Consider the following 12,848-nt stretch of genomic DNA (forward strand, 5'->3'; position numbering starts at 1 on the left):
GGAGTTTTTCCTAGCCACTGTGCTTCTTTTACATGCATTGCTTGCTCTTTGGGGTTTTAAGCTGGGTTTCTGTACAGCACTTTGAGATATCAGCTGATGTACGAAGGGCTATATAAATTTGATTTGAGGCGCAGACCTCTCTCACGGTAGCCAGTTAGCTTGAGGCTTGACCGTTGGTTACCAGAAGCGGAGTAAAAGGAGGCTCAGACCTCTCTCACGGTAGCCAGTTAGCTTGAGGCTTGACCGTTGGTTACCAGAAGCGGAGTAAATGGGAGGCGCAGAGCTCTCGAGAGGCGCTGTTGTCATGACGACACCACACAACTCACCGGAAGGAAATGCGTTGCGCGGTCGGTGCTTTACGGGATCATTTTCCTTTTCAACTTCAGTTGGGTAGAAATGTCCCAAAATCCAAATTAGCAAGGATCATATGTCAAGGACGGGATTAGGCTTTGGTTAGTCAATTTCTGACGTGAAAGGTAATAGTAACTTCAAAGTGAGCAATGAAGGCAAATGTAATTTTCTTTCGTGTCGACAGTATATTAACTAGCAAGTTGTTCTGTGTCTCTTGTCAGAAGAGTTTTGAGAAAAGTCTGTGTGCAAAGCTTCACAATGTTTGTTTCTGATGCCACTGATGCTAACGTAACGTTAGCTAATAACGAGACAAACGACACTAGCTAGCAACTCGGGCAGGAAAACTTTCCAATCAGTGTAAAGGCAGAACACTCTTGATTGGTTAATCGTTCAAAAGGGGTATGATGACATCAGTATTTAACCTTCCCAGGTATTGATGAAGGTACGACATATCCGGTTTCTCAGCAGGATGCCAGTCTACATCAGAAAAGGGCCTGCAGATATCCCCGAGCCCCCCGACAGCAGCCAGGGTGATGAGGAGCAGGAGTTGTTCCTGAGTGACCCGGACCAACTCCAGGACCAGCTGCCCCAGCCGTTCAGAATGATAGACAAGGTCCTGGACAGACTGGTAGACAGGGCATGGGACTTCATCTCACAGAGAGAAACTGCCAGGGTCACAGAGCAAGCTAATAAAGCTATACCCATTATGCAGGTCTCAGGGGACGTTAAGGTACTAACCCATATATTTTCTCATTTATCTTCTTTTAGCCTTATAAAACTTCTGTTCTGTTATTGAAATGATGAAACTTGATGCATAAAACCCAGTCTAAATGTGTCCACCACATGACAGTCCAACACATATCCTGTGTTTGTTCCCAGCTCCCTGTGAGGACCAACTGCTTGGCCTGCTCTGAGGATGGCAGGTACATCTTCCTGGGTCACCCCCACGGCCTGTCTGTTATGGTTCAGCCCCAGGGTATCACCACCTCCTCTTCCTCTCCCTACTGTGTGCCAGTATGGCAGGAGGACCAGGTAGAGATCACCTCTCTTCACATCACCTGTCTGGGGGAGATGGCCTACCTGCTGGCATCCCTGGATGATATGGGTAACACCACAGAATTACACTATTATATCATATGTCTATGGGTAACACCACAGAATTACACTATTATATCATATGTCTATGGATAACACCACAGAATTACACTATTATATCATATGTCTATGGGTCACACCACAGAATTACACTATTATATCATATGTCTATGGGTAACACCACAGAATTACACTATTATATAATATGTCTATGTAACACCACAGAATTACACTATTATATCATATGTCTATGGGTCACACCACATAATTACACTATTATATCATATGTCTATGGGTCACACCACAGAATTACACTATTATATAATATGTCTATGTAACACCACAGAATTACACTATTATATCATGTGTCTATGTAACACCACAGAATTACACTATTATATCATATGTCTATGGGCAACACCACAGAATTACACTATTATATCATGTGTCTATGTAACACCACAGAATTACACTATTATATCATATGTCTATGGGTAACACCACATAATTACACTATTATATCATATGTCTATGGGTAACACCACAGAATTACACTATTATATCATATGTCTATGGGTTACACCACAGAATTACACACTATTATATAATATGTCTATGTAACACCACAGAATTACACTATTATATCATATGTCTATGGGTCACACCACAGAATTACACTATTATATCATATGTCTATGGGTCACACCACAGAATTACACTATTATATCATATGTCTATGGGTAACACCACAGAATTACACTATTATATCATATGTCTATGGGTCACACCAAAACTATTCTAGTTGTTTCCAACTCCTCACCCACCCCCTCCTCTCCCTCATCCATCTCCTCTCCCTCCTCTTCTTCCAACTCCTCACACACCTCCTCCTCTCCCTCCTCTTCCTCCAACTCCTCACCCACCTCCTCCTCTCCCTCCTCCTCTCCCTCATCCATCTCCTCTTCCACCAACTCCTCCTCTCCCTCCTCCTCTCCCCCATCCATCTCCTCTCAATCCTCTTCCTCCAACTCCTCACCCACCTCCTCCTCTCCCTCCTCCTCTCCCTCCTCTTCCACCAACTCCTCACCCACCTCCTCCTCTCCCTCATCCATCTCCTCTTCCTCCATCTCCTCACCCACCTCCTCCTCTCCCTCCTCCTCTCCCTCATCCATCTCCTCTTCCACCAACAACTCCTCTCCCTCCTCCTCTCCCTCATCCATCTCCTCTCCCTCCTCTTCCTCCATCTCCTCACCCACCTCCTCCTCTCCCTCCTCCTCTCCCTCATCCATCCCCTCTTCCACCACCTCCTCCTCTCCCTCCTCCTCTCCCTCATCCATCTCCTCTCCCTCCTCTTCCTCCATCTCCTCACCTCCTCCTCTCCCTCTACTTCTTCCTCTTACACCTCCTCATCTGACTGTAGGTGTTGCCAGACTCTTTGCTTATTACTCAGAAACCAGCCACCTGATAAAAGTCATGAATGAAACGGTAAGTTTGGTCTTTATTTTTTCCATTGGCTCATTCATCCCCCTCCCTCTATCCTCTCCCCTGTAAATATTCCCCAGGTCATTGCTGGAAATGAGTGTGTTCTCAGTCAACTGATCTGGTAAAATAAGGGTTAAGTGAAAAATAAATAATTATTTAATGACCATTTTGATTCAGTTTTGTTTTTATCGCAAAATGTTATTGTTAGGAATTCCGTTAGTCAGTTTTCCTTTATAACATCCCACCGTTAGGGGGCAGCATTCAGAAGGTACGTTGAGCACCAGCAAGGCTAGATAAGTGAGTGATAGCTCACAGGTGTGAGTGAGGTTAGTGCTATTCGGAATCCTTGGGACTAGGGCTGTGGCCGTCATTACATTTAGTCAGCTGGTAACTGTCATGCAAATGACTGCTGGTCTCACGGTAATGGACCTTTCATTAACATAAACACATTTAGCATCTCCAGGCCTCCACGCATACAAGCCGTTGATGTGCACCTTTTTAAGAAAAGTCTGAATCCATTTAATATTCACCATCACAATACATCTATAATTTATTTTACAGGTCTAAAGAAACATTATGATATGAAGAAAATGTATTTCAGAAGAACAGAATAGCATTTTTTATGTTTTTCTGCCAAGTGTAATATGCGGTAGGCTATTGTATAACAGAACAATCATTTTATTAAATTCTGTAATTTTTGGGGGGGGCTTGAGCTCATGTATAGGCTGAGGAGTATGCAACAGCTTGAGCTCATGTATAGGCTGAGGAGTATGCAACAGCTTGGGCTCATGTATAGGCTGAGGAGTATGCAACAGCTTGGGCTCATGTATAGGCTGAGGAGTATGCAACAGGCTCATGTATAGGCTGAGGAGTATGCAACAGCTTGGGCTCATGTATAGGCTGAGGAGTATGCATCAGCTTGGGCTCATGTATAGGCTGAGGAGTATGCATCAGCTTGGGCTCATGTATAGGCTGAGGAGTATGCAACAGCTTGGGCTCATGTATAGGCTGAGGAGTATGCAACAGGCTCATGTATAGGCTGAGGAGTATGCATCAGCTTGGGCTCATGTATAGGCTGAGGAGTATGCAACAGCTTGGGCTCATGTATAGGCTGAGGAGAATGCAACAGGCTCATGTATAGGCTGAGGAGTATGCATCAGCTTGGGCTCATGTATAGGCTGAGGAGTATGCAACAGCTTGGGCTCATGTATAGGCTGAGGAGTATGCAACAGGTCTAATATGCAGATTGGTGTTCTACATGCAGCATCTTAAATGCTTTGAATGAATCATCACCTTAGAAAGACTGTCCATTTAGTTGTTTGCCTTTGAAACAACATCCAATGACCATGTTTCCACTCAGTTTCAACCTGTTGAAGTTATTTCTTCATATTGATCAATCACAGTGAGGTCAAACAATGTAGCCTAATTGAATTGTAAAAGTATGATACTGTTTTGATGACAAGGGTTTGATGCGATTTTTCAATAGCATTTCCATTGATGTCAGAGTGATTACTGGGACAATAGAGCCCTGAGTACCAGGCCATTAGGACCTGATGGAGGGACTCTATTGTCCCTCCATCAGGTTCTAATGACCTGGCAGTCAGGGCTCTATTGTCCCTCCATCAGGTCCTAATGGCCTGGTACTCAGGGCTCTATTGTCCCTCCATCAGGTCCTAATGGCCTGGTACTCAGGGCTCTATTGTCCCTCCATCAGGTCCTAATGGCCTGGTACTCAGGGCTTTATTGTCCCTCCATCAGGTCCTAATGGCCTGGTACTCAGGGCTCTATCGTCCCTCCATCAGGTCCTAATGGCCTGGTACTCAGGGCTCTATTGTCCCTCCATCAGGTCCTAATGGCCTGGTACTCAGGGCTTTATTGTCCCTCCATCAGGTCCTAATGGCCTGGTACTCAGGGCTGTATTGTCCCTCCATCAGGTCCTAATGGCCTGGTACTCAGGGCTCTATTGTCCCTCCATCAGGTCCTAATGGCCTGGTACTCAGGGCTGTATTGTCCCTCCATCAGGTCCTAATGGCCTGGGACTCAGGGCTCTATTGTCCCTCCATCAGGTCCTAATGGCCTGGTACTCAGGGCTCTATTGTCCCTCCAACGGGACGCTGATGGCCTATAATTAGATTATATCATTATATTATATCATTAACCTTTTATTTCATCCCAGTTATCATTATATTATATCATTAGATTATATCATTAGATTATATCATTAGATTATATCATTATATTATATCATTATATTATATCATTATATTATGTCATTAGATTATATCATTAGATTATATCATTATATTATATCTTATCATGAACCTTTTAATGTGACCAGGATGACCTCAACCAGAGAAGTGTCTGTGTGAAGTTTGAACTGTCCAGAGGAGGAGACTACGGAGCTGCTACCATCAGCTGTAAGGTTTATCACAACACAGATCATGGTCACATCTCATCTGCATAATGCTGAATACATAATCCTGAATATTAAACTACACAACACAGATCATGGTCACATCTCATCTGCATAATGCTGATTACATAATCCTGAATATTAAACTACACAACACAGATCATGGTCACATCTCATCTGCATAATGCTGAATACATAATCCTGAATATTAAATTACACAACACAGATCATGGTCACACCTCATCTGCATAATTCTGAATACATAATCCTGAATATTAAACTGACTGAAATGTCAGTGGTTTACTTTAACAATTAGACAACACAGTCATTTATTGATTATCTGTGGTTTGAGTATAAACAATACTGTTTCTAGTGGAGGGTAGTTACAAGTCAAGTGTCCTGGCACCTGGCTTCACAACAGTGTCCTGGCACCTGGCTTCCCAACAGTGTCCTGGCACCTGGCTTCACAACAGTGTCCTGGTACCCTGCTTCACAACAGTGTCCTGGTACCTGGCTTCACAACAGTGTCCTGACACCTGGCTTCACAACAGTGTCCTGACACCTGGCTTCACAACAGTGTCCTGGCACCCTGCTTCACAACAGTGTCCTGGCACCTGGCTTCACAACAGTGTCCTGGTACCTGGCTTCACAACAGTTCAAAAGATTGACGAGTGACAGAAGTGATCGCCTGGGATCGGTGTGGGAGAGCTCAGCTCAATCAGACCTCCTAACTGAAATGAGAGGATTGCAAAACAAAATGACCTTTTTCATCTGTTTAGTCCAGTCCTAAGTATGCATGCATGTAGAATATTTAATTCAATCCTCATATTTTTTTCATTTCTCCCACCAGATAATGGTTGTCAGTGTTTAGAGGTGTACAGGTTCCCTAAAGACTCCTGGCTGAAAGAGCTGTACCAGCATGCACCTGGAGTAGGAGATACAGGCAAACTGTCTCCTGTCACCATGCTGATGAAGATCAGACCACCTAAACCCCACACAGGTAGTTCCCATGACATACTGTCGTACCAACCTTTAACAGGTCACGGTAGGGCCGTTCCATGTCATTTCAACTAGACATGACACCCACCATCTCAGATCCTTCTGAAATTGTTTCTGTTGTATAAACAGATAAGATTAGCATTCCTGAATCATTATTTTGTTTAAATATAATTTGATCTCTGAGAAATTAAACTTATTGATTTTTGAAAAAATTTATAGGATTCATATAATATTCAATAAATATAGTACCTAACATCCAATTTGGACCCAACTTTATGTCTAACAATGAGTCCAAAATCCATCCACGGACCGCCCCTCCACGCCAATCCCACCCCAACAACGAGTATATAGTATCAGTTGGTGGTCCAGGGAGGAGGAGGTCCAGGGAGAGGAGGATGAGGAGGAGGTCGAGGGAGAGGAGGAGGAGGAGTAGGAGGTCCAGGGAGAGGAGGAGGAGGAGGTCCAGGGACAGGAGGAGGAGGAGGTCCAGGGAGAGGAGGAGGAGGAGGTCCAGGGAGAGGAGGAGGAGGAGGGTCCAGGGAGAGGAGGAGGAGGAGTTCCAGGGAGAGGAGGAGGAGGAGGAGTTCCAGGGAGAGGAGGAGGAGGAGGTCCAGGGAGAGGAGGAGGAGGAGGTCCAGGGACAGGAGGAGGAGGAAGAGGTCCAGGGAGAGGAGGAGGAGGAGGTCCAGGGAGAGGAGGAGGAGGAGGTCCAGGGAGAGGAGGAGGAGGAGGTCCAGGGAGAGGAGGAGGAGGAGTTCCAGGGAGAGGAGGAGGAGGAGGAGTTCCAGGGAGAGGAGGAGGAGGAGGTCCAGGGAGAGGAGGAGGAGGAGGTCCAGGGAGAGGAGGAGGAGGAGTAGGAGGTCCAGTGAGAGGAGGAGGAGTAGGTCCAGGGAGAGGAGGAGGAGTAGGTCCAGGGAGGAGGAGGTCCAGGGAGAGGAGGAGGAGGAGGAGGTCCAGGGAGAGGAGGAGGAGGAGGTCCAGGGAGAGGAGGAGGAGGAGTTCCAGGGAGAGGAGGAGGAGGAGGTCCAGGGAGAGGAGGAGGAGGAGGTCCAGGGAGAGGAGGAGGAGGAGTTCCAGGGAGAGGAGGAGGAGGAGGAGTTCCAGGGAGAGGAGGAGGAGGAGGAGTTCCAGGGAGAGGAGGAGGAGGAGGAGTTCCAGGGAGAGGAGGAGGAGGAGGAGTTCCAGGGAGAGGAGGAGGAGGAGGAGGTCCAGGGAGAGGAGGAGGAGGAGTAGGAGGTCCAGTGAGAGGAGGAGGAGTAGGTCCAGGGAGGAGGAGGTCCAGGGAGAGGAGGAGGAGGTCCAGGGAGAGGAGAAGGAGGAGGTCCAGGGGGAGGAGTAGGTCCAGGGAGAGGAGGAGGAGGAGGTCCAGGGAGAGGAGGGGGAGGAGGTCCAGGGAGAGGAGGAGGAGGTCCAGGGAGAGGAGGATGAGGAGGAGGTCGAGGGAGAGGAGGAGGAGGAGTAGGAGGTCCAGGGAGAGGAGGAGGAGGAGGTCCAGGGACAGGAGGAGGAGGAAGAGGTCCAGGGAGAGGAGGAGGAGGAGGTCCAGGGAGAGGAGGAGGAGGAGGTCCAGGGAGAGGAGGAGGAGGAGGTCCAGGGAGAGGAGGAGGAGGAGTTCCAGGGAGAGGAGGAGGAGGAGGAGTTCCAGGGAGAGGAGGAGGAGGAGGTCCAGGGAGAGGAGGAGGAGGAGGTCCAGGGAGAGGAGGAGGAGGAGTAGGAGGTCCAGTGAGAGGAGGAGGAATAGGTCCAGGGAGAGGAGGAGGAGTAGGTCCAGGGAGGAGGAGGTCCAGGGAGAGGAGGAGGAGGAGGAGGTCCAGGGAGAGGAGGAGGAGGAGGAGGTCCAGGGAGAGGAGGAGGAGGAGGTCCAGGGAGAGGAGGAGGAGGAAGAGGTCCAGGGAGAGGAGGAGGAGGAGGTCCAGGGAGAGGAGGAGGAGGAGGTCCAGGGAGAGGAGGAGGAGGAGTTCCAGGGAGAGGAGGAGGAGGAGGAGTTCCAGGGAGAGGAGGAGGAGGAGGTCCAGGGAGAGGAGGAGGAGGAGGTCCAGGGAGAGGAGGAGGAGGAGTAGGAGGTCCAGTGAGAGGAGGAGGAGTAGGTCCAGGGAGAGGAGGAGGAGTAGGTCCAGGGAGGAGGAGGTCCAGGGAGAGGAGGAGGAGGAGGAGGTCCAGGGAGAGGAGGAGGAGGAGGAGGTCCAGGGAGAGGAGGAGGAGGAGGTCCAGGGAGAGGAGGAGGAGGAAGAGGTCCAGGGAGAGGAGGAGGAGGAGGTCCAGGGAGAGGAGGAGGAGGTCCAGGGAGAGGAGAAGGAGGAGGTCCAGGGGGAGGAGTAGGTCCAGGGAGAGGAGGAGGAGGAGGTCCAGGGAGAGGAGGAGGAGGAGGTCCAGGGAGAGGAGGAGTAGGTCCAGGGAGAGGAGGAGGAGGTCCAGGGAGAGGAGGAGGAGGAGGTCCAGGGAGAGGAGGAGAAGGAGGTCCAGGGAGAGGAGGAGGAGTAGGTCCAAGGAGAGGAGGAGGAGGAGGTGGTCCAGGGAGAGGAGGAGGAGGAGGTCCAGGGAGAGGAGGAGAAGGTGGTGGTCCAGGGAGAGGAGGAGGAGGAGGTCCAGGGAGAGGAGGAGGAGTTGGTCCAGTGAGAGGAGGAGGAGGAGGTCCAGGGAGAGGAGGAGGAGTAGGTCCAGGGAGAGGAGGAGGAGGAGGTCCAGGGAGACGAGGAGGAGGAGGTCCAGGGAGAAGAGGAGGAGGAGGTCCAGGGAGAAGAGGAGGAGGAGGTCCAGGGAGAGGAGGAGGAGGAGGTCCAGGGAGAGGAGGAGGAGGCGGTCCAGGGAGAGGAGGCAACCATTGCTTTGGTTTTGTTTTAGCATTTGTGGCACAAATCCCATGCAAGTCAACGGTACATATATTAACATTTTTGTGCTTCATATCTAAGATAATACAGTTACACAATACATTTTTGATACTTTAGGATGATTTGTATTTATTATCGACTGCCAAGACAGCAGCTACTCTTCTTGGGGTCTGGAAAAATGAAGGTAGTTATATAATTTTAAAATTTTACAGAATTCACAACACACTGTGTGCCGTCAGGCCCATACTCCACTACCACATATCTACAATGCAAAATCTATGTGTGTGTGTGTATAGTGCTTATGTTATTGTGTTTGTGTATAGTGCTTATGCTATCGTGTGTGTGTATAGTGCATATGTTATCGTGTGTGTGTGTATAGTGCATATGTTATCGTGTGTGTGTATAGTGCATATGTTATCGTGTGTGTGTGTATAGTGCTTATGTTATCGTGTGTGTGTGTGTGTGTGTGTGTATAGTGCTTATGTTATCGTGTGTGTGTGTATAGTGCATATGTTATCGTGTGTGTGTATAGTGCATATGTTATCGGGTGTGTGTGTGTGTGTGTATAGTGCATATGTTATCGTGTGTGTGTGTGTGTGTGTGTATAGTGCTTATGTTATCGTGTGTGTGTGTATAGTGTGTATGTTATCGTGTGTGTGTGTGTGTGTATAGTGCTTATGTTATCGTGTGTGTGTGTATAGTGCATATGTTATCGTGTGTGTGTGTGTGTGTATAGTGCTTATGTTATCGTGTGTGTGTGTGTGTATAGTGTGTATGTTATCGTGTGTGTGTGTGCGTGTGTGTGTATAGTGCTTATGTTATCGTGTGTGTGTGTGTGTATAGTGTGTATGTTATCGTGTGTGTGTGTGTGTGTGTGTGTGTGTGTGTGTGTATAGTGCTTATGTTATCGTGTGTGTGTGTGTGTGTGTATAGTGTGTATGTTATCGTGTGTGTGTGTGTGTGTATAGTGCATATGTTATCGTGTGTGTGTGTGTGTGTATAGTGTGTATGTTATCGTGTGTGTGTGTGTGTGTGTGTGTATAGTGCATATGTTATTGTGTGTGTGTGTGTGTGTGTATAGTGTGTATGTTATCGTGTGTGTGTGTGTGTGTATAGTGTGTATGTTATCGTGTGTGTTTGTGTGTGTGTGTGTATAGTGCTTATGTTATCGTGTGTGTGTGTGTGTGTGTGTATAGTGCATATGTTATCGTGTGTGTGTGTATAGTGTGTATGTTATCGTGTGTGTGTGTGTATAGTGCATATGTTATTGTGTGTGTGTGTGTATAGTGTGTATCTTATCGTGTGTGTGTGTGTGTGTGTGTGTATAGTGCATATGTTATTGTGTGTGTGTGTGTGTGTGTATAGTGTGTATGTTATCGTGTGTGTGTATAGTGCATATGTTATCGTGTGTGTGTGTGTATGCATGTGTCTGTGCCTATGTTTGTGTTACTTCACAGTCCTCGCTGTTCCATAAGGTGTATTTTTACCTGCTTTTTAAATTGTATTCTACTGCTGCATCAGTTACCTGATGTGGAATAGAGTTCCATGTAGTCATGGCTCTATGTAGTACTTTGCACGTCCCATAGTCTGTTCTGGACTTGGGGACTGTGAGGAGACCCCTTGTGGCATGTGTCTCACGGTTTGTAAAACATGGCTGCCTTCCAAATGCCACCCTATTACCTATATAGTGTTCTAATGAACATGAAGCATGAAAATGCTATTATAAGTACCATTGACTTCATTGAATTTGTGCCACAAATGCTAAGAGGTTAGCACTTAAAACAGTGGCTAAAAACCCAAGCATGGGTTGCTGTCACACCTGGTCAATAGACAACCAATGTCATTTTGCAATTTAGGTGAACAATCCCTTTAACATTGGGGGGGTCTTCAAACTTTTTCCACCTAATAGCATGAACAGCACCATCTAGTGGTCAGAATCTGTATTGTCGTTGTTGGGGTGTTGCGTGTTTGGGGTCTGGGTGGCTGTTGACCATTCCTTTGTATTCCTCGGACTCATTGGTAGAAAAAGTTTGGTCCATATTGGATGTTAGGTAGTATATTTATTGAATATTATATGAATCCTATAAATTAAAAAGGCCAATTTGGCTGCAATCAATTAGCTTAATTTCTCAGATGTCAAATTATATTTCAACAAAATAATGTTGCAGGAATGCTAATCTTATCTGTTTCTAACAACAGAAATGATTTCAGAACGATCTGAGATTGTGGGTGTCAAAATCCTCATTGTGCTTTTTGAGGTGGAACGACCCGGTAACCTAACAGTAGTTTAAAAAAATATATTGTAAAGACATTGTATCAACATGAGAATAACAGGAAGACATTGTATCAACATGAGAATAACAGGAAGACACTGTATCAACGTGAGAATAACAGGAAGACATTGTATCAACATGAGAATAACAGGAAGACATTGTATCAACATGAGAATAACAGGAAGACATTGTATCAACATGAGAATAACAGGAAGACATTGTATCAACGTGAGAATAACAGGAAGACATTGTATCAACGTGAGAATAACAGGAAGACATTGTATCAACGTGAGAATAACAGGAAGACATTGTATCAACGTGAGAATAACAGGAAGACATTGTATCAACGTGAGAATAACAGGAAGACATTGTATCAACGTGAGAATAACAGGAAGACATTGTATCAACGTGAGAATAACAGGAAGACATTGTATCAACGTGAGAATAACAGGAAGACATTGTATCAACATGAGAATAACAGGAAGACATTGTATCAACATGAGAATAACAGGAAGACATTGTATCAACATGAGAATAACAGGAAGACATTGTATCAACGTGAGAATAACAGGAAGACATTGTATCAACATGAGAATAACAGGAAGACATTGTATCAAGGTGAGAATAACAGGAAGACATTGTATCAACATGAAAATAACAGGAAGACATTGTATCAACGTGAGAATAACAGGAAGACATTGTATCAACATGAGAATAACAGGAAGACATTGTATCAACGTGAGAATAACTGGAAGACATTGTATCAACGTGAGAATAACAGGAAGACATTGTATCAACGTGAGAATAACAGGAAGACATTGTATCAACGTGAGAATAACAGGAAGACATTGTATCAACGTGAGAATAACAGGAAGACATTGTATCAACATGAGAATAACAGGAAGACATTGTATCAACATGAGAATAACAGGAAGACATTGTATCAACATGAGAATAACAGGAAGACATTGTATCAACATGAGAATAACAGGAAGACATTGTATCAACATGAGAATAACAGGAAGACATTGTATCAAGGTGAGAATAACAGGAAGACATTGTATCAAGGTGAGAATAACAGGAAGACATTGTATCAAGGTGAGAATAACAGGAAGACATTGTATCAACATGAGAATAACAGGAAGACATTGTATCAACATGAGAATAACAGGAAGACATTGTATCAAGATGAGAATAACAGGAAGACATTGTATCAAGATGAGAATAACAGGAAGACATTGTATCAAGGTGAGAATAACAGGAAGACATTGTATCAAGATGAGAATAACAGGAAGACATTGTATCAAGATGAGAATAACAGGAAGACATTGTATCAACGTGAGAATAACAGGAAGACATTGTATCAACGTGCGAATAACAGGAAGGCAATATGTCTGTCATGTTTAATAG

At 45.8% G+C, this 12,848-nt stretch overlaps 1 protein-coding gene across 3 annotated transcripts in view; it reads left to right on the forward strand.

Moving 5' to 3' along the window:
- The first annotated feature begins 321 nt into the window (after positions 1–321).
- Positions 322–12,848, forward strand: part of wdr93 (WD repeat domain 93) — a 40,573-nt gene continuing 28,046 nt past the window's right edge. The window contains exons 1-6 of one of the 3 annotated variants that reach the window (XM_029744996.1): positions 322–476; positions 782–1,081; positions 1,231–1,456; positions 2,864–2,928; positions 5,264–5,342; positions 6,189–6,338. In XM_029744996.1, the coding sequence (XP_029600856.1) occupies positions 788–1,081; positions 1,231–1,456; positions 2,864–2,928; positions 5,264–5,342; positions 6,189–6,338 (814 nt within the window). In that variant the 5' untranslated portion in view covers positions 322–476; positions 782–787. The remainder of the gene's footprint in view (positions 477–781; positions 1,082–1,230; positions 1,457–2,863; positions 2,929–5,263; positions 5,343–6,188; positions 6,339–12,848) is intronic. The other 2 variants (XM_029744998.1, XM_029744999.1) reach the window with 2 other exon arrangements.

Source organism: Salmo trutta, unplaced genomic scaffold, assembly GCF_901001165.1.
Source record: "Salmo trutta unplaced genomic scaffold, fSalTru1.1, whole genome shotgun sequence".
Lineage (NCBI taxonomy): Eukaryota > Metazoa > Chordata > Actinopteri > Salmoniformes > Salmonidae > Salmo > Salmo trutta.